Here is a 25,287-nt window from a genome sequence, read left to right on the forward strand (position 1 = left end):
TGCAAATGAGGGCCCTATTTGGATTTCAGGATGTGTATGAGGTTATTCAGAATGGAGTTGAAGAACCTAAAGCCACCACATCAGATGCTCAAAGACAAGCGTTGAAGGATTTGAAGAAGAATGATTGTAAGACACTTTTTTTCTTGCATCAATGCGTTGATTCTGCATATTTTGAGAAAATTGTTATTGCCATAACTTCGAAAGAAGCATGAGACATTCTTGCAAAGGCTTGTTCTGGTGATGACAAGTTAAAGAAGGTGAAGTTAAACACCTTGAAGAGACAATATGAGCTCCTCCAAATGGAAAACAATAAGAGGGTCTGTGATTATTTCACAAAATTGCTCAGAATTGTGAACCAAATGCAAGAATGTGGTGAAAAATTCAAAGATCAAGATTTGGTCGAGAAGGTGATGAGAACCTTAACTCCTCAATTTGATGGGAGAGTTGCTATAGTTGAGGAGGCCAGGGACTTATCTGAGATGAAAATTGAAGAGCTGCAAGCCTCTCTAGAGGCACATGAGTTGAAAATGAATGAGAAAAGCTTAATAAAATCGCAAGATGAGGCTCTATATGCTTCAAAATAGAAGCAAAGAGGAAAGAACAAGAAGTGGAAAGGAAATATTAAGTGGCAGAGCAACAAGCACGAAGGAAAGAACTCTTCATTTCAAGGCAATCATGATCATAATGATTCTGATAAGGATCAATCAGTATCATATGGGAGAAAAAAGGAACCAGGATCAAATAATAAGGGTGGAAAAGGAAAGTTTGGCAAGAGTAAGATCAAATGCTACAATGGTCAAGGTTGGGGACACTTTGCAAATGAATGTGGAAGTGCAAATGTAAGAGAGAAGAAGAAGAAATACAGTAAAAATGAGGCTCATATGACACAAGCAAAGCAACAAGATGATAGTGAAAGTGATTTAGATGGAGAAGCAGTTGTATTAATGACAACCACCTGTAACTTTAGCAGTAGTGGAGATTCAGAAACATGGTATTTGGACACTGGTTGCTCAAATCACATGACTTGTAATTTGAGTTGGCTAGTGAGTCTTGATGATAATAAGAAATGCACTATAAAGTTTGCAGATCACAGTATTATCAGAAGTGTGGGAATTGGGAATGTTGCTTTCAGAAGGAGTAATAGAAGCCTTGTAGTAATAGAAGAGGTGATGTATGTGCCAGATATGAGGTGTAATCTGATGAGCTTGGGCCAGCTTCTTGAGAAAGGATTTTCAGCATCCTTAAAGAACAAGTTTCTAGATTTGCTAGATCCAAGTGATGTGAGAGTGTTTAAAGTCCCATTGTCTAGAAATAGAACTTTTCAGGTGAACATGAATAATGCTTATGTGCAGTGTCTAGCATCAACTGCCAATGAAGATGAAAGATGGCTTTGGCATTGAAAACTTGGGCATTTAAATTTTAAGGGAATGAATCAACTTCAGTCACAGAAGTTAGTTGAGGGCTTGCCCAGGATCGAAGTTCCTAATAAGATTTGTGAGAGATGCTTGACAAGCAAGCAGCTTAGGAACTTTTTCAAATCAAAATCACCTGCAAGAGCAACTGAAGTGCTAAGAGTGGTTCACTCTGATGTATGTGGCCCACTGGAAGTGTCTTCAATGGGAGGTAACAAATATTTTGTAAATTGATGAATTTAGTATAATGATGAGGTTATACCTGATTAAAGCCAAAAGTGAAGTGCCATCTGTTTTCAAAGAGTTCAAAGTGTTGAGTGAAAATCAAAGTGAAAAGTCAATCAAAATCATTAGAATTGATGGTGGAGGAGAGTACACATCTAATGATTTTGAATCTTTCTGTACTCATCATGGTATAATACACGAGATCACTGCTCCCTATACTCCTCAGCATAATGGTTTGGCTGAGAGGAGGAACATGACAGTGATGAACATGGCAAGGTGTATGTTGAAAGAGAAGCACTTGCCATCCGATTTTTGGGGAGAAGTAGTGTCCATTACAGCATACATTTTGAATAAGTGTCCCACAAAGAAGCTAAAAGATAGAGTGCTTGAAGAAGTATGGACACAAAGGAAGCCTACAGTAAAGCATTTGAGAGTGTTTGGGTCATTGTGTTTCAAGCATGTGCCTGATGAGAGGAGGAAAAAGCTTCAGGACACGAGTGTGCCTATGATACTAGTTGGATATCATCCAACTGGTGCCTATAGGTTGTATGATCCGTTAACTAACAAGATCTTCATCAACACAGATGTTGTGATTGATGAAGATGGCTCTTGGGACTGGAAAAGGAAGTGCACTATCAGCACTTTGTTTGGAGAAAAGAACAATGAGACTGGACATAGTGAAGCAACAGAAATAGAAGTTGATCATGAGGAACCTGCTGTTGTGCATCAGAAACTACTCAGAGATAAGCACTACCTTTGAAGTATAAAGATTATCATGTTGATATGCCTAACATCCTTAGGCAAGCTGTAGTGGCAGATGATGAAGAAAAGGCAGAAGCAAAGAGGAAAGCAAGTGAGTTTGTGCATTTTGCCTTTTTGGCAGATATTGAACCAATTGATCACAAAGATGCACTGCAACAAGATCATTGGAAGGCTGCAATGGAAGAGGAATTAAGAGTAATTGAAAGAAATCAGATCTGGAAACTTGTTGACTTGCCTCCAAACAAGTCTCCAATAGATGTGAAGTGGGTGTTTAAGGTGAAATTAAAGCCTGATGAAACTGTTGCCAAGCATAAAGCAAGGCTAGTTGCAAAGAGGATTCCTCCAAAGAGCTGGTTTGGATTATTCAGAAGTGTTTGCTCCAATAGCTAGGCTAGAAACCATAAGATTGGTGATAGCTTTAGCCCACATTAGAGATTGGCCCCTATACTAGCTTGATGTAAAGTCGACATTCCTCAATGGTACTTTGGAAGAGGAGGCCTTTGTGAAACAACCTCCTGGGTTTGAGATCAAGGGTGAAGAAGACAAGGTGTTCAAGTTATACAAGGCATTGTATGACCTAAAGCAGACTTCAAGGGCCTAGAACAAGAGAATAGATTCCTTTCTTGTCAAACAAGGTTTCCATAAGTGTGAGAAGGAATATGGAGTTTATGTAAAGAAGAGTGACAAAGATGATTTGATAATTTTGTGCTTGTATGTTGATGATCTATTGATCACAGGGAGCAATCAGATTCATATAGAGAGATTCAAGAGGAGTTTGAAGCTTGAATTTGTGATGACAGACTTAGGGATATTGTCTTATTTCCTTGGAATTGAGTTCAAGAAAGCCAAAGGACTTCTGATTATTCACCAACAAAAGTATGCAACAGAACTGCTAAAGAGATTTAAGATGATGAGCTGCAACCCAACATCCACTCCAGTTGAACTAGGCTTGAGATTTGTGAAAGATGAGTCAGAAAAGTCAATGGATAGGACCCTATTCAAGCAGGTCGTAGGGTCATTGAGATACCTCTGCAACACAAGACCAGACATTTCTTTTGCAGTTGGTCTAATTAGTAGGTTTGTGGACGATCCTAAAGCCTTTCATTAGGCTGCTGCTAAGAGAATTCTGAGATGTCTCAAAGGAACACTTAGCTATGGTGTTCTATTTCCTTAGGATTCTGATCAAACTGCTCTCATAGGCCTGGTTGGAATTTTAGAATCTACAACTATGTTGATGAGTTTCTCATACTCAGACTGGTGTGGAGACAAGGTGGAAAGGAAAAGCACTACTGGATATCTCTTCAAGTTCCTAGGTGCACCAATAAGCTGGTGATCAAAGAAACAACTTGTAGTGGCATTATCTTCCTGCGAGGCTGAGTACATTGCAACATGCTATGCTGCATACCAAGCAATGTGGCTACACTCTTTACTTGAAGAATTAAAGATGGAAATTCAGAGGCCAATCAAATTGTATGTGGACAACAAATTCATTATCAGCTGAACATGAATCCAGTAGCACACGGAAGGTAAAAAAACATAGAGACAAGATTTCACTTTCTTCGTGAAAAAAGTGAGCAAAAAACAGCTTGACTTGAAGTACTGCAGTACTGAAATGCAACTTGCGGATATTCTCACAAAAGACTTGAAGGTGAACAATTTCATAGTATTGAGAGACAAGCTTGGACTGTCATCTATAGAGATTCTGAATTAAGGGGGTGTGATAGTTATAATTCAGAATATATTAGATATAATATGTAAAGAATATATTAGATATAATATGTAATTGTGAGTTTGTTAAGTTTGTACTTAGACTATATAAATGATCTAATGTGTAAATTGAGCCTATTTCAGCTTTATTTGAATGCACGGTCATTATTTGTTAGAGAAAACAAATATCTAACACATGTTACCAAAACTGACGTTAAATTGGGAAAGTATGCATTCTGCTGCTTTTGTGATTCAGCGAAGTGACTCTCATACCATGACGATTCATTGATTCATCCATGGGTGACTAAACTTACCTTGTTGGGAGAAAATGATAAGTATTATTCTATTAAATGAAATATAAAATGGAATCATATTAAATATTTTATCCAAGTTGAGAATGAAATTACCATTTCAAGTATCTAAAGTCAATTATGTTTAGGGAGTCGTTTGCAAAACATCTTTAAACCAAGAAGTGTCTAGTCTTCTATATTTAATTAACATTTTTTTTTTGCAAACTATACAAACTTTGTTTCGAGATTTGCCAAAAAGGTGCGAGTGAGCCCTTTGAAAACAAGAGGGACCTTTTTATATTTTTATTCTAAAATCAAGTTAATAATCAAATTCAACATAAAGTTTTAAATACAATGAAGTTACCTAAATATGCTTTTTAACTCTGTCAAGATGTTTGTTAAATGAAAATTTCACATTAAAATGTAAGAAAAATGCAGAAACTATATTCTGTTGTTTCTACTTGACCTATAAATAAAATGACATTTGATGTCAAAACAAACATGCATTCATTTAATTTTAAATTTAGAATCATTTCCATAACAAGACACCAAATATGTCATTTGTACAAAAATCACATTACCTGATATGTCAACGTTATTTTAGATCATCCAACGTAAATCCTAACATGCACTAAATCGATTGGACAGAAGCATCTGGAAAATAAATCAGTCACAACTCACAATAAAAACTCTTATAACCCGAACTTTTTCTCTAAAACAAGAAATAACGATACATACAAATTTAATTTATAGTAGTACATCATAACCTTTACCCACTAAAACTGAAAACAGCGTTTTCCTACCAATTATACTTGGGAGAGAAAGTGCAATTCCTACGAATTATACTCGGAGCTACTGCAAAAATATTGATCCTATAACTATGAAAAAACTAATTCTTTAAACTGCATTTCGAATTCAAATTTAAGCAATACAATAACCATTGAAGGAGAGGTTCCCTGACCAGATGTTTTTTAAAGGGCACCCAATGCTATGATCAAATTTCAACATGGTTGCCATTTGAAGTGTGTTCATTCTTCAGCTTCTTTTTTTGCTTTGATTTCCTTTGCTTCTGTTTCAACCGAAATTGATCTTTTATGCTCTTCTCCCATTCTTTTTTATTTCTTTGGTAAAGCAGCATGGCAGCACGAGCATCTTCTATCTGAAACAATATGGATATCTTAGACTTCTGATACCATGTTTTACAGAGTCAGCTATAAGAATGGCAACTTCAAGTTCTTAAAGCTAGTGCATTTTTTAAACCACAAAGACAATTGCCATTTATCCAACACACTAATAGTTTTATTATTCAAGTGATCAAATAAAAGAAAACGAGGGGGGACCAAAAAGGTAGATAGACTAACTGGACAGTGCTCTCCTGTTTGGATGTTAACACCAAGATGTTTGGCAGCAAGATGCCGCAGTGCTCTTCTGCTACTTGACCTGCTTAAACCCAAAGGCAAGTTTATTAGAACTAATTACAGGAATATTTGTAATGTAAAATTCAAAAACAAAATAGGTAGAAGAAGCAGTAAGGTGACAGCACTTTAGAAATGGTTGGTACTCAGAAGTATCCCGTATATCTTTTCTGGGATGACTTAATAATAATGCCTGCAAAAGTACAGTCTAATTCTTAGTTTTAAACACCAGAGGCTGAGAAGAAAAATACACACGCAGATCAAGAAAATGAAAAAAAAAAAACAGCCACTCAAATGCAGACCTTAAGATCATTGGACAAGGCATGACCAACAAGGATCCTTCCATTGATCAACTCTGCCACTTTCTTCTGAGCAGCCCAAAAATCCTTTGCTACAAATTTTATCATCATGTTGAAATGTATTACTTTATTAGCATAAGAATTATAATACTAATTATAGAAATAGTTAGGAAAAATCCTGATCCTCAATAGTTATAATGAGCTATTATGGCTACTTTTAATAATTGAGATGAGGCATGCTAATAGTTGAGCACCCAAACCTTAACTGCTAATATTAGCGTAGACTGTAGACATGCTCCTTTTGAACTGCTTATTAAATTAATCTATACATCAAATATTTGCATAATGTTTAGATTGAACATAATGGACTATTCAATGCTACGACTGGAGCATTTTTCACACTCTAAATCTCACCAGATAAGCTAGATCACTACTAGTTAAGGTATACAGGACAGCTCTTGAAAGTTTTGTCCTAGCGGCATGATTAGGACCAACTAAAACACTAAATGCATGCTTTGGTAAAGCCACCGAAGAACTTTGATCAAAGATAAAGAAAAAAGAAAAAACAAGAGGCTCTTGAAAAATGTCCAAAGTTTCAGTAAAGTAAGATGACACACAAAATTTTGAAACTCAAAGCTACATAAATTTTAGGCTTAAAAATGTCAATAGAAGTCAATGATATATTTCATAGCCAACAATCCTCCCTGACTAACAATACATAAGGCAAAAAATTCTCTCACACTCCATGATGCATGCAAGAGTTCAATAAATTGTGATTGCTAAAAAATTTAAACATTCAAAGAGTACAACAAAAATTAATGTATCTACACAAACATTGAAATTTGATAGAACCCGTTCTAAACTTAATCTTTGGAATTTTTAGTTCCAATCCTTTCAATTATAATTTAAAATTGTAAACAAGAATAGCAAAGAACCTTTTCTAAGATCTCGAGGTCTTATGCCACTAATTTTAGTGCGGAAGTCAACAACTCGCTCAATTGGCCGGACAAACTCGTCATAAATAACATTTCCCCACTTATTGACCTGCCATCAACTGAACCAATATTAGAAATAAAAGATTTAACAAGGAAAGGGGAGCTGAAGATATTAATGATAATTGTAAGTTTGTAACAATTATTTATGCCAAAGAAATTAAGAAATCAATGTGATATTATAATTCTACTATTTAGAATTAGGACCACTTGAGTTTTAAAGTTATGATTTCTTACACTAATAGAGTTAGGACTGATTTGGCTTCGCATGTATACAGGATGTGAGGTTCTTGGGTCTTATTTATGATGTAGAAAAAATAGCCCCAGAAAAAAATCAAAGAAGAGTTTTATAAAGTTATCAAGCATGGGTTCTGCATTGCCTGGATAAATTTACAGTAGTATCGTAGTTGTTAATAGTGAACTTTCATAGAGTCAAATAACACTTATTGAACACTTGCACATAAACAGCATGTTCATATAAGGTGATAAAATACAAGAAACGTGTTCTTATGGTCTATCTCCAAACAACATTAAATCTTTTTTTTTCTTTTGGGTCTCTCACAAGGTGCACCCACACCCTTTGGGTGTGTGAATTAATATCCACTTAAGAGTCCGATGCCATAGCCCTGACCGTTTGGTACTTCCAGTGGGATTTCAAAATCTAGCACTGCAGGTGAAGTCCACTTATTTGAAGCACACACCAATTGAGGAACACCTCATGATTAAACAACACACAACCAAGTATATATAACTATAGTATAACTTCAGGCATAGGCAAGAATTGGGACTGAAGAAGTGAAATGCAATACTAATCCATGCCACAGACAATAAAAATTAAACCGGATTAGGACGAGAAGGAAAAAGATTGTAAATGATAAAATAATATCCGCCAATCAGTCATTCTTTGTAGTGATATGAATTCATCAATGTAGTAAAATGGGGGGAAAAGTTCTAAAGATAATAATCACAAGATGGAGAGGATCAAATTAATACCAGTGTTACTCTTCCAAGGGCACTTTTGTTTCCTTGACCTACGCCAACCATTTCACAATCCATGGCCACTGCATCTGTCAGACTGCCAAATGGTTAATAAGTTAAAGGATAGTGAACTATAAAAAGAGTAGAAAGCTCCATAATAACATAGCAGGCCGAGATAAAATGAACAGATACAATACAAGAAAAAAAACATGTTCTAGCTCAATTCTCAAAACGAATTAAAGTATTAAACCAGCAATAGCACTATACCAGTGTAACTCGTATTCAGTTATTCATATAGATGCAGCTCAAATTCACACAAAACAAAACAATATAAGACAAGCCTTCATCCCTAAACTACGTAGTGACACATAAAAATCACTTAAGTCACCTTGAATCGTCATTTACAGGAACAAGAGGATTAATCTGACAATCATTGGATTCATCATCTGGTCTCTCTTTACGTTTCCCTGTCAAAAAATAAAAAAAGGTTACACACAGCTGTATTATTTACAAGGCTTCACCACTTACATCCACCACACAAAACAACGCAATCCCAGAAGAAAAAATCAATTTTTTTTTACCCAATATTGATTCTGGGGTGTCTTCATCTGAAGTTTTGAAGGTCCTTGAAGCCTTGGAGCCATTCAGCTTCAGCTTCTGCACGGTGACAAACACCAATAAATTGATGTAGAAACATGAGTTTTGGAAAACAAGGAAGAAGAAGGAGGATAGAAAAGGCACTTGTTGAAGTTGAACCCAATTGGGGCTCAACAGAGTTTGCTTCGGTTTCTTCATGTGTTCGCCGCAAGTTTGTGTCTTCTGCGCGCTTCCCAATCAGGGTTTCAGTGTTCAAAATTTTTTGTTGAAACAAAAGAAAGAAAAGAGCACACAACGACGTCATTGGTTCTTGTTATTAGAACTTTGAACGAGTTTTGAAAAATAATAAAGGGTTAAATATGTTTTTTTATTTATGATATATATATCTGAATTTTTTTATTTGCTCTTTAATATAAAAAATTTAATAGATTTTTCATATTTGAAATTTTTTTGTGTGAGGTCTCTGTAGTGAGAAAGGATCCATATGCTATGTGATCGTTAATTCTAACACATTATAATGGGTTCAAAGTGATGATACCCTTGTCTCTGTTGACCCATTTCTGAATTTGTCATCTGATTCATAATGTAGAGATATGTCGATGCAAATTAACCCTAATATTCCAAGCAAATAGAATAAAATCAGTCAGACACATAAAGAAATAAAAGATTAAACCAATACTATTAGAAAAAAAACAAATATTTTGCACAAGATAAAACTTACAAATTTCAAATTGTAATATTTCGTATCAACAATGAGAAAATGTTTTTAGCATTTTGTGTTACATACCATTTCCTTTAATGCATCAATACTCACCTTTATATGATTATTTTTTTTCCTAATTTAATTTTCTTAATAATAAAAAATGACCAATCCAATAAAGTTAGTGTGTGTTTAGACACACGTTTGATAAACATGTATGTTAATATAATGACGACAAGTTTCTTCCATTACACAAAAGTTGTATATTGTTGTTTATGTATATTGTCGCTTTTGTGAAATCAGTGTAACATACAAGAATAACACAAAAACAAACACCCTACTAATCACAAGGAATATGTATTAGGCAAGTACAAAAAATTTACTCCAAAATTCGTTAGTAGCTAATGAATCTCTTCAACAAATATGAGAAAGAATTAATGAAACATTCAATGGACATGTAAGATACAATCTCATCTGATAGCAAATTGGTATGTAAGCATTGCAATTACAAACACAAAATGCCAACAAAAATATCCTTCTTAGTTAAAAACTAGTCACACCCAGTAAAATTTCTTATGGCGTGTTAAAAATGACCATATAAGTTCATTAAAATATATAAAGTTCAGAAACCCTATAACCATTAAAATATATGAAGTTCAAAGTAATGAATTTCAAGCCCTTACGAATTATATGAATCATAAAATACACACATAAGCAAATAGTAAATCATCAGACCAAAAAAACAAAAACAAAAAATCCTTCGTTAACCATTTTAAAGGTTCACAACTAAACAATAAAATATTTAACCCATATCATCCTCCAAAATTCACCACCTACCAGACAACAACAAAAAACAGATAACAAATCATACATTATCATCAAAACAATACAATAGCTTGCAACTTCTAGGTTTTCGAGATCAATATAACTTATGAAGAACACCCCAAAAATCAACTCTGTTGAAAATTCACATTTTTTTAAAAAAAAAAATTGTTGAAAATTCACATTTTTTTAAAAATTTTCTTCAAAAAAGAAAATTTAAAAATGGAAAAGATGAGAAATTAAAATCAAGTGAATGTTATCACAACCCAAAAATGCAAGTTCATTTCTTTCATCGGAGAATAAAAATGACAACATTTAACCCTGCGCCTTGCACCACCACTATGCCGATGTGCACTTCCACCGCACTATGCCACCAAGTTGCACATCACCATCATAACAATCAAATTATGATTCTATTGAAATATTACAACCGAATTATATTTTTATTATTTTTTTAACACTCCCTCTAATAAATAACGAAAATATGATTTTATGGTATTGTTTCAATGAAATTGTATTTTCATTATTAATTTTTTTCACCCCTTTAATATAACAAAAAATATTTTGTTGACAAATACATAATGAGATTGTATTTCCGTTATGTATTTTTAATTCACACCCGTCAGATAACGAAAACATGATTTTACTATACAATTATACAACAGATTTATGCTTTCATGGAAAAGGACATTTTCAAAAAAAAAAAAAAAGTTGTCAATTCCTTGATAGAGGTCATAGCAATGACAATGAAACCAATAGCAACTCCTCCATAATAATCTTATCGGCCCATTGGTTCGTTATCTCTATAACATAAAATCTTTTTTTTTTACTAACTTTTATAATTTACACTCAACATAAAAAGTTCATACATAAAATCAAATGAGTAAAAAAGACCATTATAATTAATATAAAAGATAAAGAATATAATTACATTTCTAAATTCTTGTACAAAATCTTTAAACACGAAACAGAATCAAACATAGAGAATACATGACAAGTCTTTACGGGGGGATGAACATACTTAAGCTCAATCTTGATTACAGATGATATTAATTAGATGAAAGTGCTCTTAAACAATGTCAGGTAGTACTACAGAATTGAACCCGTTTAACCTAATATTAAGGGCGGATAAAGATTTAAGACTACTTAGAAAGTAACCCGTTTTCCGTTCAAGCGTTATTATCTATCCACCTTTTTCAATTTTATATACTTAGTGTTTTGTCATTAAAACTTGTATCCATTCTTCCATTTTTAAAGGCAAATCCTTCCCTTCTATAAAGCTGATAATTTGACAAGCAATGAGCATATGAATTCCTACAAATAACAGAGTGAATAAAGTTAAAACCATAAAAGTCGTCCAAATTAATATGAAGATTTTAAGCAAATAATGATTAGTGATTTAGATAAATATCATATTATGTGTGTAAATTTCTTTTGAAATTTTTGATAAATTCCAAATGAATTTCCCCTGTGCTCATCCAAGAACAATAGCAACTCCTTATCATCTTCTTTTTCTAAATGAGAGTAAGCCTTCGCAACATAGCTGAATTCCCGTCCATACATATACGATGCACATGCCGCTTTGTATGTGAGTAACTGCAAGTCACCTGATACATATACAATTTAGGAAAACAAATTAACATGACTAAAATAAAACAATAATACTGAGTAAGCATGTTGCAATATTTATAGTGAAGTTGATCATGTTACCAACAGAGTTTGACCTCCTAGGTAAGTGTTGCCATAAACTTTTCATGATTGGATAATAGTGTAAGTTTTACATTTATAATAGATCAAATTAAACACTAAAAAATATATACGTACCAGTATTAATCTCGGATTCAAGCTTGCTATTGCTGAAATGTTTAGTTAGCCACCACCTACAGCGAAGCCTCCAAGATTTTCCTGATATACCATCCGTAAATATTTTAGGGGTTTTGTTAAGGGGAAAATGTTGCTTATGTCCATCTTCATTTTGAATGGGGCATGAAGACATGCAGTCTTCTTCGTAGGAAGACAGTCTCAAGAAACATGAAGAGAACACCTTCCACGTATTGTACTCTGCATCTGTAGCATCTAAATGTAAAGCAATCATTTCCAGCAGAGATACAAGACTATAGTCTCCTGTAAAATATCAGAAGAAACCAATTAACGACATAGGCATAATGTATCATTAAGCATATAAAGGTTTTGCTTTGTCTGTAGCAGAAGAATGACTATAAATTATTCAAATCATATAACAAACATGATTCAGAATGAAAGTACCATTTTGGTGCATCTTGATAAGTTTTGCTAAGGTGTCACTACATGTTGGATCCTTCTTCAATATATCCTCAAAACAGCTAAGAAGCAGGAGAGAGTTGTTTCGATCAAAACGCTCCAAGAGAGCAGCCCTTACTCTGCAAGTGTGTACAATAGTAAATTTACTAAACATGACAAAAAAGCATTGAGTAAAATATAGCAGCTTATCTCAGAAATTGTTGGTTTAATAAGTACATCACTGCTAATCATTAAAAAGGAATATATACCTTATTGGGAGTACAGAGGCTGAATTACAACATTGCTTCTCAAGCATATTTAGAGCCTCGTCAACTTGACCTCCAATCAGCAACAGCTGGGAACAAAAATAAAGTGAAGCCATTTTTGATATCTCAAACATTATCCCATGCAGAAAACAATTGTCATATAATATAATGTCTATAGCAGATGCAAAATATAGATGTGCATGTGCATCCAGAAAAAGAAACATGCTGTGAGATTGCAGAACATAGTCAGTTGCTTTGTGCAAGTAAAGATGGATAATTAATTTCATACAAAATCCTGTAAACAGTTGGTTTTTATCCAATAAGTTTTAATTTGAACCAAAACTTTCCTTATTTCTGTCCCTTCCTCTTTCAAAATTATTTGAAATTTAAAAAATGGATCACTGGATCATAATTAACTAGAGGTACTACAAAGTTAATTATTTTGAAATCACTTCAAATTTATCTTGATTCACACAAACCAAAACAGTGTTTAATTTTTTTAATCATGTGATGCAGATGATTGGATGTCCGATTATAGAGTAGAAAAGATTTACATTAACAGCAGATCAAAGTTGAACTTTTTAGGAGGTTATGTAACAAATTCAACTACAGTTCTGAACCTGATTTTTAGTTTACCAAACAACTCCTTAAATGAAATATGAAATGAAGTTTAGTTGTTCCAAACAAAGTTAATTGAAATGTATGATCCATACCTGTATCAATGGAAGTAATGCTGCTGAAGCAGAAGGTTCTGAGTCAAGTGCAAGTTGTAAATATTTCACTGCATTTTTGTAATAGTCATTAGGCTGATTTCCTTGCAAATACATGAACTCCTCAAAACTGTGGTCATCAGATAAACGCAGGGGTAGCAACCACAAATCAAGTTCCCCTAAGTAAATGCACAAAAGACAATGTTAAAGTCACAAGTGAATCAGAGAGTAATCACTATTTAAACTTAGAAATGATGAGTAAAGAGCTCTGATATCAGTTTGATAAAACTGGTATCAGAATATAATAATAAGAAAAGAAAGAATGTTAGAAAATGAAAGACAAGAGACTGTTTACTGACTCACTGAGTGATGAAAGAATTACAGAAAACAGAAAGGCTAAGTATTTCAAGGAATATGGTCCCTCCTAACCAATGTGCAAATATCCTCCCCCTCCCTATCCTTTATACCATGACTACAATTGTTCTCCTGAAAAACTAACTCTAACTTACTGACGAACAGTCACTTAGTTACATATGATACCCTTGACTCTTTCTCTTATTTCTCCTCTCATAAACCACAGTAATTGGGGGAGATGCTCTATCGAAATTAATCAGAGGTTGCTACAAACCAGTAATCATAGGCAAGAGAAAAACTAAAATCTAGCCTCATCAGAGTAGTAAGAAAGACAATCAACATTTCCAGTTTGAGAAAAAAAAAATATTGGGTAGGAAAATCCATATACAATTATACATGTGCATAGACATTCTCATACAGGTCAACAGGTGTGAATCCACAATAAATAGTTTTTTCTCCATTTCAGCAAATAAATGACTTACCAAGGCCATACAAGATATCCTGTGTAAGACCTCCATTGTTAGAAAAAGGATCTCCAAATCCTTTATGCTCTTCAGAATTTAAGTAAAAACCTTCTGGCTGAAAGTTCTGATGTGGTTTTTCTCTTTTATTAGCATCAACCTCCATGTCTTCATTGAAGACAACATCCCCAGATATCTTCTTATCATTCATGACAGAGGCATCTGAATCACGCTGGGACTGGGAGTCAGCCATGTGGGATTCAACTGAATTATACCTCTCTGACTGTACAGTTTCATTGTTGAATGAAGTTCCCTCCATATCTGAGTTCTCTTGCAAGTCAAACTGATCTGAATTTCTCCACTGGAATTCTTTGGGGATAGAAGAATACCACAACTCATAGAATGTCAAACCCATCATCATCTTTGACATAGGACCAATATCACCTTTTTCTTGCCCAAGGCTATAGGAGAAACAAAAAGACAAAAATGAAAAAAGGATAGAAAGAACAAGGTAATATGAAGGAAGAAAATAAATTAGAGTCTAGTAACCCCCTTATAACATTATTTCTCAAACACTGACATGTATTTTACTATTTTTGAAGTGAAAATCTAACATTAATGAAGGAAAAAGAATACTTTATCAATGGAAAGTTCATATTTGAAGCCATTTTATTTACACAAAAGGTAAAAAAACACATAAATGGTCTTTCAGTCATATTTGAGTCAAGTTGCATTTATTTGACAGCATGTATCTGGCACTTAACTATACCAGTTGGGTGGTAACTTGCAAACCTATATAGTATATATATTGATAGTGATGGTAGATAATCAATGAAATAACCACAATTATGATTGTCAGAGTATTGAAACTGTGTTCCTTCCATGTATTGCTTGGGTTAAATTCTTGACTGGTGACTGGTGACTGGGGAGAACACAAACATTGGGCAGCAGACTTGCCAGTATCTTTAAAGTCACCGTGAGTACTAATTCATCCCCAAATTTCCAGGGTGTGACCTATCCCAAGTTCATCCTCTTCAGCATTGGGGCAGTGTCACTCAATCATTTGGAATATTGAATTTTTGCAATTATGGTTGTGTATTTTTATTTTTTATTTTTTTATAAAAACTTGCCTACTCTAAATGTTATCGTTTTATCCCATGAATATATACAATGGCAATATTAAGTATAATAATTAGTCTGCATTTCATAACAAGTAGCAAGTACCAGAGTCCATACTATTAAGATATTATTCTTAAATGTCTGGAGGAAATAAATACCAATAATAATAACCATTAAAACCTTATCAACCATTATAAGCAGCAGCAGCAGCAACAACAACAATAAAACCTTAAACTAATAATATCAACCATTATAAGCAATTTAAGTTTGATAGAAAAATATACAACCCACAATAAAAATATAATAATAATGACAGACAACCAGCTCACCACATTATATAGGAATGACAAGTTATGATAAATTCATTCCTTGGCATCATGATGCAAATGTTATCAATGGAGGAATATGGCGGAAGGCCAAAATTCTGCCATATAAACACGCCATTGCGGCCTATGGCGCTGCCATAGCAGGCCTCCCTTCACAAATTGCCTTTGGTGGTTGGCAAAAAAAGCACCATGCCATTTAACAACACTGGATGCAATACATTATTAAGAATTAAATTACATACCATAGAGCAAGCTGGTATGCATCCTCAGCATTGCCTTGCAAAAGACAGAAAAGCATGAACTCCAAATGGACTGCATATCTGCTCTGCTCCACAAGCAAAATTCCACATTAAGAACCGAAAGCCTAAACAATCAAACTGACAACTGAAAACAATAATTGACGTTTTAGTGTTCCTGCTACAAAATAGCAGTACTATTTTCTATGCCATATCCAATTTAGTCTTTAATTACTTTCAAGATGATGAGATTGTATTGAGTTGGTTGTCTCCAAGCATTAATATTGTTTTTATAGAGCTTTTTTGAAAGAAGTCCAATCATTGTTATCAAAGCAAATGAAGACAAAATTGTTTTTGCTTAAGCGTAGTTATATTCTTGTTACAAGTCAGAAATAGTTACTACGTGACAAAGGAAATTTTTAAACATTTAACATAAAGGTAATAATTATAAAGCATTAGGGGGTTCTGAATCATACCTCAACTGGCCAAGTCTTCATTGATCCAATTTTCTTAGACCAAATATCATAGAGGTTCTTGATTCGTGTTGGATTAATAGAGTGGTTTTCCACATGCTTAAGAAGCTCCAGTAAAACCTACACATATGCCGGCATACATGTTGTTCAGAAACTAACTCAGCATATCAACAATAAAAGAAATTACAGAAACAAAGAATAAAGTTTTAGAATGAGGGGTGAAAGGGAACAAAAGTATGGGTGAGGCACTGGAATCATTTTAAAAAAAAATCATGAAATTTTTTTAATTGCATATAGGTTTGGGAATGTTTAGATTATGGGAAATCATTTTGGTTTCAAAAGATCTCCCGCAAATCTTAAAACAAAAGTGCCATTTTCTCTAAAGTAAATAAAAAAAAAGGAGTTATGAATCAATATACCCTTTTCATCTCAGCCTGTTAACTTCATATCACTAAAACAAGACCAATATGTGAAAATTTTGAAAGCAAATGAGACTTGACACCACACCACACCACACGACATTCTCAAAACCCCTAAAACAAAATTTCACAGAAGGGCACAGGCACAAATAGTGAAGGGGATACCCAAAACTTAAGACGGTTCCTGTAGGGAGAGTTATCATCAAGTGTTCCCTTCAAGTAGACACTGAGAACACCACTGGCTGCAACCCAATGATGCTGGCTGACGAGCCGCCGAAGCAGGTAGCGCAACCTTGCACGGTGTTCCACCCTAAGAGGTTTGGGACCCAATCCCAAAACATAGGAAGGCCTCGTCAGAGACAACAAGATTCTTTTTGCCAGCTTCTCTCGTGCCCCCACCTGCCCATCCTCGTCCACCATGTACTCCTTCCTCTTTCGCCGCTGCTTCGATTTCTTTGCGGTGGAACTGCCATTGTTGTTCCTGTCTTCTGTGTCCAACAGATCATCTTCCATTGTTAACAAACTAGATGCTCTTTGCTTTCTCCCAACACAAGCTTTAGCTAGAACAGACACAATGTTAGTCAAGTGCCTTTTGAAGATATTAGTATCACAATTGATGCATTAAACCACTGAGTGTTGCTGTGCACTTTTTTTTTCGCACTATTTTTTAGAGAACCCCCTACAGTTCCGACGAAAAAAGGTTAAATAATTTTTTATTAGAATATCATATCAAACCAACAGTGTCATTCAAAACGAAATTGTCAACAATTTAATACAGAAATCAAATGGAAATAGAATCATAAGTTCATAACAAACAAAACTAATCCATAATCATAAAATTAAGCTATGAATTAGCCCAAAACAATAGAGCTGAATAAGACTAACACCTAAATAGCGGCTTAGTAGTGACGAGAAGTTCAAATTCTCGTCAGCGGTGACCTAGCGAGACCGAGCGATCCGAACCTAATCTCGCGAAGCTCCGCCGCCAACAAGCCACCGCCTTCCAGCGACGTGCTGGCAACGCCCGCGGCGGTCTAGGGCGTGGCGGGGGCGGAGAAGAAAGTGATACCTCGACCACCCACTGCTTCTTCTCTCTCTCTCTTCGAAACTTGCCGCCAACTTCGTCCTTCCCTCGCTCAGCTATAGCGTCTTGCAGTAACGGTTGCACTTCTAGCAGTGTAGCGCGTGACCCAAGGCATTTCCTAAATCCACTCCCTTTTCTCTAAGCACACCTCCTTTTTATTTTTTTAATCCAAATTAACTTAAATAACCTTCTTATTTTAAATTCTTTTTTTCCCGGACACACACTCCCCTCCCCTCCTCTCCCAAACAATACACTCCTTCCATGACAACAAAATATTCCTCCTCTCTTTCATTATAATTCTTTCTCTTTTACTCCATTTGTTACTTTCATGGCAACAAAGCATTCATTTCTTCCTCATTTTCTTGGTTATAGTGATCTGATAGCTTTATTCTCTTACTACAAATTAGGAAAATTGCTTACAAGCTTCAAATCTCCATACATAATTTGCACGTGTGCAATTTGGTTAAAGGTTCAACGTATAGACATATTAAAATATTTTTTGTGTCACTTTATTAAGGTGGTTGCCTTTTTGGATTTTGGAATAGAGGCAACAAGTTTTTTATATTAAATTTTGGAAAGTGCTTTTTGAAAAAAAAAACTTCAAAAAAGTATTTTCAGGAATAAAAAAATTAAAACAGTATTTTGAAAAGTACTTTCAAAAACCCATTATTGTGCATTCTAAAGAGTACTTTTAGGAATACAAAAATTAAAACAATATTTTGGAAAGTACTTTCCAAAACTTATGATTGTGTATTATGGAGAATACTTTCAAGAATAGAAAAATTAAAAGTATTTGGGAATGTACTTTCCAAAACCTACTATTGTGTATTATGGAGAGTACATTTTGGAATAATATCAAAACATTTCTACTTTAGAATTTGGAATACAAAAATTTAAGCGTCATTTTGAATTGGGTATAGTGAATATTTATGATTACAAGGGAAGTGTACTTAAAAAAGGGGGAGTGAATATAACAAAAGTCTTGATTGAATTGGGTTTCAAGAGAAAAAAAAAATGAATTAGCACACTGGGCTCAGGTTGAGCCAGTCCAACGAAGTTGATCTGTCTGACACAAAGACGGAGACAAAAAAATTGCCCCAGAAGGGGTGAAACTAGCATTTTAGGGGCGAGAATAGCAATTCTCTTATACTCTTTTGGGACGCACTTTTTCTTAAGAGAATTGGTCTAATAGTCACCAAGCTAACCCACGGAATAAAAATGTGTACATCAAAAATATTAATATTAATATTGCTATTATTATTATTTCTTAAGAGAATTGGATTAAAGTTTTACAAACTATTTTGGTTAAACTTAAGTTTGCAAAAGCAACACAAGTATTGTTTCTAAAAAACAAGCTTCCGAGCAAAATTTTCATTGCAACCATAATTTTACAGGAAACCAGACATGTCACCAAAATCAGTTGATTTCTAAATTGAGTTTGAGCACCCTGGATGGAAAACCAAACATAGCCTTCATCAATGGAAAAGATGTTTCCTCTGGACTTTTTCTTAACCAAGGCTCTTGTAGCAACTTCTCTTGTCGTGAAAACCGCATTATATGGAGGCACTATCAAACATGGTCCTTATATTTACTCTATTTTTGTGTTTTGGTCTTTATAATCGCATAAACTCTACATTTTAGTTCTGATACTAAAAAATCATCCATTTTAGTCCTTATACAAACACTTTTAATTCTATTTTGGCTCATATTACTAATAAAAACTTAAGGTCATTAATAATGGATGATGTAACACTGACATGACATGACATTAATGTATATTTCCTCATAAAATTTCTTGTTTTAGTTTCTATGAGCAATTTTTTATGTTTTAATATCCTTTGACACCTTTCACCTTTCTTCTTCCTCCTACTTCTTTTTCTCTCCCCAATTTGTTTCCTTATTTTCTTTTACCTCATCAACACCTCCCTCCTCCTTTTATTTTGGGGGTTTTGTTTCTTTTAAACTCTCTTGCATTAACTAATTCTTATTGACCCTAAATCATAGTGTCTCAAGTTTGTAGAGTTCAAATGTGTTTCTTGGACAATACGAGATAACCTACGAGTAGCAATTTGAGCCAGCACTCCTTGTAGTGGTAGGACCTTGGTGCATCATTTTAAAACTCATTTTTTTATGACTGACTGTTAAATTGCTACAAATTTGGAAATGAAAATACTTATGTCATTCATAGTCACCAAAGACGATTTTGGCGATGGGTCTTGCATAAGCATTATATGATATAGAAAAAATTATATTGCAACTTAATAAAAGAAGGAAAAAGGTGTTGATGAGGTAATAAAAAGAAACAAACATGAGAGAGAAGAAGTAAAAGGAAGAAAAAGGGAGAAGGATGTTGATAAGGATTAAAACATAAAAAAAAATTATTCATATAGAAACCAAAATGAGTAGTAGTTTTATGGTTAACAGGATATAGGTCAGTTGATTGAAAAGAATAGGTAAGTTATTATAAATCTCTAACATTTAACAATGTTTTTTTTATAAAAAAAAGATATAATTTTTTTTCTTATAGGTTACTTAAATGTGATGCAACTTAGTAGGGATCAGTTAAATTATTTTAATACAAATATGAGACAACCAAAATAGGTATCCCAGAGATGCTCTAAGAAATTAATTAATAAAAATAATAAATATTATCTTAAACTCTTAATATAACAGATAATTATTTTCATAATTAACCAACTTGAAAAAGGAACAAAATACTTCATCTAGTTCTTATTATAAGACATTTTGGACAAAGTCATACATACCAATAAAAAGAATTAATACATTTGATTTTATTGATTTTTTTCTCAAAAATTACTCATGTATCAATTTTATCCTTATCAATAATTATTAACTTGATATGGGTAATATGAAAATATTAAAGCTCAACAGTATTATACACTGTTATTGATAAAAAAAACAAATATTTAAATATTAATAAGTACAACTAGTGAAAAAATAGATATATGCTTCATAAAAATTATAAATTGCCTATAAAAAAACCATCATTTTTTTAAATAACGTCTTATAATAAAGACCAGAGCAGTAATAACTTCTATTCTTTAATTTATCCTAAATTTTATCCTTTAATATAGTCTAATTCAATAACGGAGATTAACTGTCAATTATAATCACGTGGCTTGTCAATCAATTTGGCCTTGTTATTTTTCTTTCTTTCTCTATTTCCTTGAAGCTATCACCGGTATGGCAATATATACATACAATATTTACTCGTGATCCTAAGTTATTTTATATATATATATATATATATATATATATATATATATATATATATATATATATATATATATATATATATATATATATATATTAATAAAAATTAATAAACTAATGAAAGAAAATTTTAATTATATAAAATTGTCAGATAATACAGTTATTTTAGAATGGAAGAAATATTCCTTAACTACACATAAATAATGGTAGGTAAAGACTTCCGAACATCACGTACGTAAAACATTAATCCTTTCCTCCGATGTCTAAAAGCTAAGGCCACACTGGTTGTTGACACTATTTATAACACACACGTTTATAAAAACATACCGTCACTGCCTTCACATGACAATCAAAATGTCTTGGATCTATTTCCAATTCAATCCCACGCGTCTCTCCTTCATTTCTGCCACAAAGTTTGCCATGAATGGGAAGCTACCTAATCTATAACTCCAAGCCTCAAATAACACAACTCAAATTTGAGAGCCTTCAACCAATCACGTAGTGTGGTACAACATATAGCACATGATTGAGTCTCACCAAACAAAGTCACTCATTCAACTAATACCATGCTCAATCATAATTATCTTAAGGAAAATCTTGAGCCATATAAATATAAAAAATGTGATTAAAAGTAGAGATAATATTAGAGTTCATCAACCAATTTTTTTTATAATTATTAATCATAAACAAAATTGATAAATAATTTTATTGAAAAAATTATTTTAATGATCTCAATATTTTAGAAAAATTATTTTTTTCACTAAGGATACATTTCATCAGTCGACAGTGGGAAATTAATTAATTCTTTTCGGGACATAAAGAGCATTTGAGTGAATTTTGACATTATGCTTTTTACCTTTCAAAGTTATGTAAAGAAAAGACTCAACTAATCATTTATTCTCTCTCACCTCAAGCATGACAAACCCAACAACCTTTTTACTTCTCTCTCATCTTAGAAAGAATTTTTTTTTATTGTTAAGTAACATTTTTTTATATAAGCACTGTAAAAGAAAACCCTATTTACTATAAGAATCCATAAAAACTAAAAAAAACTTGGTTAAACAATTTCATTGAACATGCTCTAAGGATTATAAACTAATGTTTTAAAACTAAAGCCGTATAAATTTTGGTGAGGCTTGTGAATAATTGTTAAATTGATTCAAGTAGTTAAATTTATGCCTCGAAGTATATAATGTTCAGATAAAAAAATAAAATTAATTTACGGTTTAAATAATTCAACCGATCCAATTTTTAAAATATTACTGCAAATGAAACTTATATACAGTATATGACACTATGCCCATAATCCCTTGACATATCGTATCGTAAACCCAAAATACGTATGATGTAGACTAAAATAACAAGGCAAAACCATGTTTTCAAGATTTGTCTGCTGTTGCTTGCTACAGGCGGCATGAAGTGGAGCCTTGTACGCACTATATGCAGACCACATCATGTAATGTTTGTTACTCCTGATTAAGGTTGAAATGGGAGTATATTTTCTTGAGTCAAAAACAAAATGGGAGTATTTTATTTTAAATGTAACTTTTATACTATTGTGTATATAATTAGTGCGTTGTTAATTATTAATTTATTAATATTGATTGTACTACAATTTGTTTACCATTAAACTATTAAATCTTAAATTAGTGTCTTAATTAATTGAATCACGGTTGATTTTAAAATGTGATTCTATAATGTATATATAAGATCTAAATAAATAAACCATTTTTTTAAATTCCATTTATAGGTGGATAATAAATTCCATTTTAACGAGAGGTGATCATGTATAGGTGGATAAAATCTACAACAATATTGATTCTAAGTTTCTAACAATTTTTTTCTTCATGCCTCTAAGAAAACAATTTTTTTCTTCATATATTCAGGAAAAAATAAACTTTTTTTTTCATATACAAAACGGAAATTCAAAACTTTGTAATGTATTAGTAGAAATAGACATATAGTGTTTTGGATTGGGTTTGAGGTCCAATTCGTAGTGGGTTTCCTTGGCCTCAACGATGGACTAACTGAAGTTACAATTGTTGACTAAAGTCAACACACAGGTGCAATTTTTTATTTTATTTTTTAGGATAGGTGCAAAATTTATTAAATGCAAGAGAGCAGTAAATCAAGTATACATCGCCCCAAAATAAAATAACTATGCTTATTTTTTAAATAAATTTAATTTGCAATATCATTGTAAAATTTATGCATCTGATAAAAATTTATCATATCACCACATCATTCTGTTCATTAAATGATGTGTTAGTTAAGTGATTTGTTATTGAACGCTAGTGTAAATAAAAATATTAATAGGTCATATAAATTGGACTGGCCTAAAATATTTAATTGTTCATGCAATTTTAAATTGAACTAATAGTTAAATGGAATCATTTTAAGAATGATAGTTTTAGGATTCATTATATTTTTAATAGGTAAAATTATTTATATGGTTTTTTATCTTATTTTTTTGTTTGATTTGATTTTTTATCTTTTAGAAATTTCATTTTAGTTTTTTGTGTTTAAAAAAAATTTCATTTTAGTTTTTTATTTAATAAAATAAAGATATTATTTATTTTTTGTTCATTTTGATCATTCATTTTTTAGAAAGTTCATTTTAGTCTTTTATATTTAATAAAAAGATCATGTTGATCCTTTTTTTAAAATATAAAGAATCAAAATAAACTTTTCTAAATGATGAATGACTAAATTGAACTAGAAAATAAGATAAATAATCAAATAGGTCATTTTGCATTTTTAATATTATAAATAAATTTTGTTTGAAATTAGTACTTATCTTTTACTTTATTTTTGTAAAAATTATAAGTTTAAGAATGCCTGAATATATTTGGGTTGGTCTAGTGGTGAGAGAGTTTGAGAGATTTGCATGATGTCATAAGTTTATGTATATAGGGGTTAATGCATGGAGTCAAAAGTTTGAAATGAACAAGAGTCTAATATAATTGGTAGACAATTAAGTATATTAACCTGAATTTAATTTACTAACCTAGCGTATGAAAAAAAAATTATTGAGTGATAATAAAACTTATTTTAATAATTTTTACATTTTAAAAATGAGACTAATAATAGTCTCATGACTAGTGACTTTGGACATATTTTGTGTTCAGAAGAAAAAAAAGTCAAAAGTTTCATTCAATCTTACTATCTTAATGTAACCATTGTACGTAATTTTAAAAAAAATATTTCCATATTCATATTTACATATACGGACTAAATAGTGAATAGCAAACCAAAATACTCAAATGTGGATGGAAACTTTACTAAATGGTCCCCATCAAACTTTCTTCTTTTATTAATGTGTTTTTGCGCGTCCACTGTGTTGGCGCTTTCAATTATTTATCATCTCTCACCATCTTTACATGTTATGCTTGGTGCTTATATACATGAAACACCGATTTTATATTGTAGGAGATGAAGGGATTAAGGTATATGGATGTTTAAATACAATTACATGTAATTAAATGGTAAAGATTAGATAAATGCGAACTAATACTATGCATTAAAAATTCAAATCTAAAAGAAAAAAGACAGACAGGTAAGACTTATTTATTGGTCGTCCCACGTGCAATTATGCTTTGTATTCATTAGTCATTACGATTACGTAAGCCCTTTTCTTCTTAAATCGTATGTACGGTACCCAAAGAATTCTAGGGATCACAAAATCACAAAATTGAAGCTAATTTCATACGCAGTTTATTTTACACCGGAAAAGATATGATGGGTAAGTAACTTCCTTCCTATTTTGGAGTGGATGAGGTGAAGGAAAAGGAGAGACATAAAAAATTAAATGAAAGGAAAAATGATTTTTAAAATAAATATTTTTATATCAAATTTTTTTAAGAAGTAAATAGAATTTGTCTCTTAAAATAAATATTTTATTAAAATAGATGTTTATTTCAATAAATAAATTTAAATAAACTGACCAATATCTAGTTTGTTTAAACTATTTTTTTTTTTAAAAAAAGAATGATGTTTATATAAGTGTTTCTTTTTAAAAATAGATAGAATTTTCTCACTAAAAAAACAAACAATTATTTATTTTAAATAAAAAATAATTTAGATAATCATACTAAAAAATCATAAAACTGTTTATTTTATTAAAAAACACACTTATTTTTAAAAAATA

At 32.3% G+C, this 25,287-nt stretch overlaps 3 protein-coding genes across 5 annotated transcripts; 1 reads left to right on the forward strand and 2 right to left on the reverse strand.

The window, feature by feature from the left end:
- Positions 1-5: 5 nt before the first annotated feature.
- Positions 6-1,400, forward strand: LOC102660450 (uncharacterized). Its single transcript, XM_006593238.1, has 3 exons — positions 6-126; positions 388-512; positions 585-1,400. The coding sequence occupies exons 1-3, from the start codon at positions 6-8 to the stop codon at positions 1,398-1,400; spliced, it is 1,062 nt and encodes a 353-aa protein (XP_006593301.1).
- Positions 1,401-5,086: 3,686 nt separating this feature from the next.
- Positions 5,087-8,983, reverse strand: LOC100819122 (RNA exonuclease 4). Its single transcript, XM_006592859.4, has 9 exons — positions 8,822-8,983; positions 8,662-8,737; positions 8,469-8,547; positions 8,096-8,177; positions 7,046-7,154; positions 6,114-6,202; positions 5,940-6,004; positions 5,758-5,836; positions 5,087-5,555 (listed from the first exon to the last, which is right to left on the reverse strand). The coding sequence occupies exons 1-9, from the start codon at positions 8,873-8,875 to the stop codon at positions 5,391-5,393; spliced, it is 798 nt and encodes a 265-aa protein (XP_006592922.1). The 5' UTR covers positions 8,876-8,983; the 3' UTR covers positions 5,087-5,390.
- A 2,590-nt stretch (positions 8,984-11,573) lies between these two features.
- On the reverse strand, positions 11,574-17,970 carry LOC100819662 (uncharacterized). 3 transcript variants are annotated; one of them, XM_003539563.5, is made up of 10 exons: positions 17,710-17,970; positions 16,988-17,376; positions 16,407-16,523; positions 15,937-16,019; positions 14,271-14,710; positions 13,438-13,613; positions 12,728-12,813; positions 12,465-12,598; positions 12,024-12,323; positions 11,574-11,806 (listed from the first exon to the last, which is right to left on the reverse strand). In XM_003539563.5, the coding sequence occupies exons 2-10, from the start codon at positions 17,333-17,335 to the stop codon at positions 11,610-11,612; spliced, it is 1,881 nt and encodes a 626-aa protein (XP_003539611.1). In that variant the 5' UTR covers positions 17,336-17,376; positions 17,710-17,970; the 3' UTR covers positions 11,574-11,609. The 3 variants fall into 3 exon arrangements, with proteins under 3 accessions (XP_003539611.1, XP_006592923.1, XP_014620575.1); XM_006592860.4 differs by having other exon boundaries at positions 16,988-17,382; XM_014765089.3 differs by having other exon boundaries at positions 16,988-17,501.
- Between the last annotated feature and the right edge of the window lie 7,317 nt (positions 17,971-25,287).

Source organism: Glycine max, chromosome 12 (assembly GCF_000004515.6).
Source record: "Glycine max cultivar Williams 82 chromosome 12, Glycine_max_v4.0, whole genome shotgun sequence".
NCBI classification, from domain to species: Eukaryota; Viridiplantae; Streptophyta; class Magnoliopsida; order Fabales; family Fabaceae; genus Glycine; species Glycine max.

Coding starts and splice junctions, on each gene's coding strand:
- LOC102660450 (XM_006593238.1), top strand. CDS start 6: ATGAGGGCCCTATTTGGATTTCAGGATGTGTATGAGGTTATTCAGAAT. Junction 127..387: donor GGATTTGAAGAAGAATGATT/GTAAGACACTTT, acceptor AAAAATTCAAAG/ATCAAGATTTGGTCGAGAAG. Junction 513..584: donor AGCTGCAAGCCTCTCTAGAG/GCACATGAGTTG, acceptor GCTTCAAAATAG/AAGCAAAGAGGAAAGAACAA.
- LOC100819122 (XM_006592859.4), bottom strand. CDS start 8,875: ATGAAGAAACCGAAGCAAACTCTGTTGAGCCCCAATTGGGTTCAACTT. Junction 8,738..8,821: donor ATTGGGTTCAACTTCAACAA/GTGCCTTTTCTA, acceptor GTCACCGTGCAG/AAGCTGAAGCTGAATGGCTC. Junction 5,556..5,757: donor AAACAGGAGAGCACTGTCCA/GTTAGTCTATCT, acceptor ATATTGTTTCAG/ATAGAAGATGCTCGTGCTGC.
- LOC100819662 (XM_003539563.5), bottom strand. CDS start 17,335: ATGGAAGATGATCTGTTGGACACAGAAGACAGGAACAACAATGGCAGT. Junction 16,524..16,987: donor GGAACCGTCTTAAGTTTTGG/GTATCCCCTTCA, acceptor GCATATGTGTAG/GTTTTACTGGAGCTTCTTAA. Junction 16,020..16,406: donor TGAAGACTTGGCCAGTTGAG/GTATGATTCAGA, acceptor CTTGTGGAGCAG/AGCAGATATGCAGTCCATTT.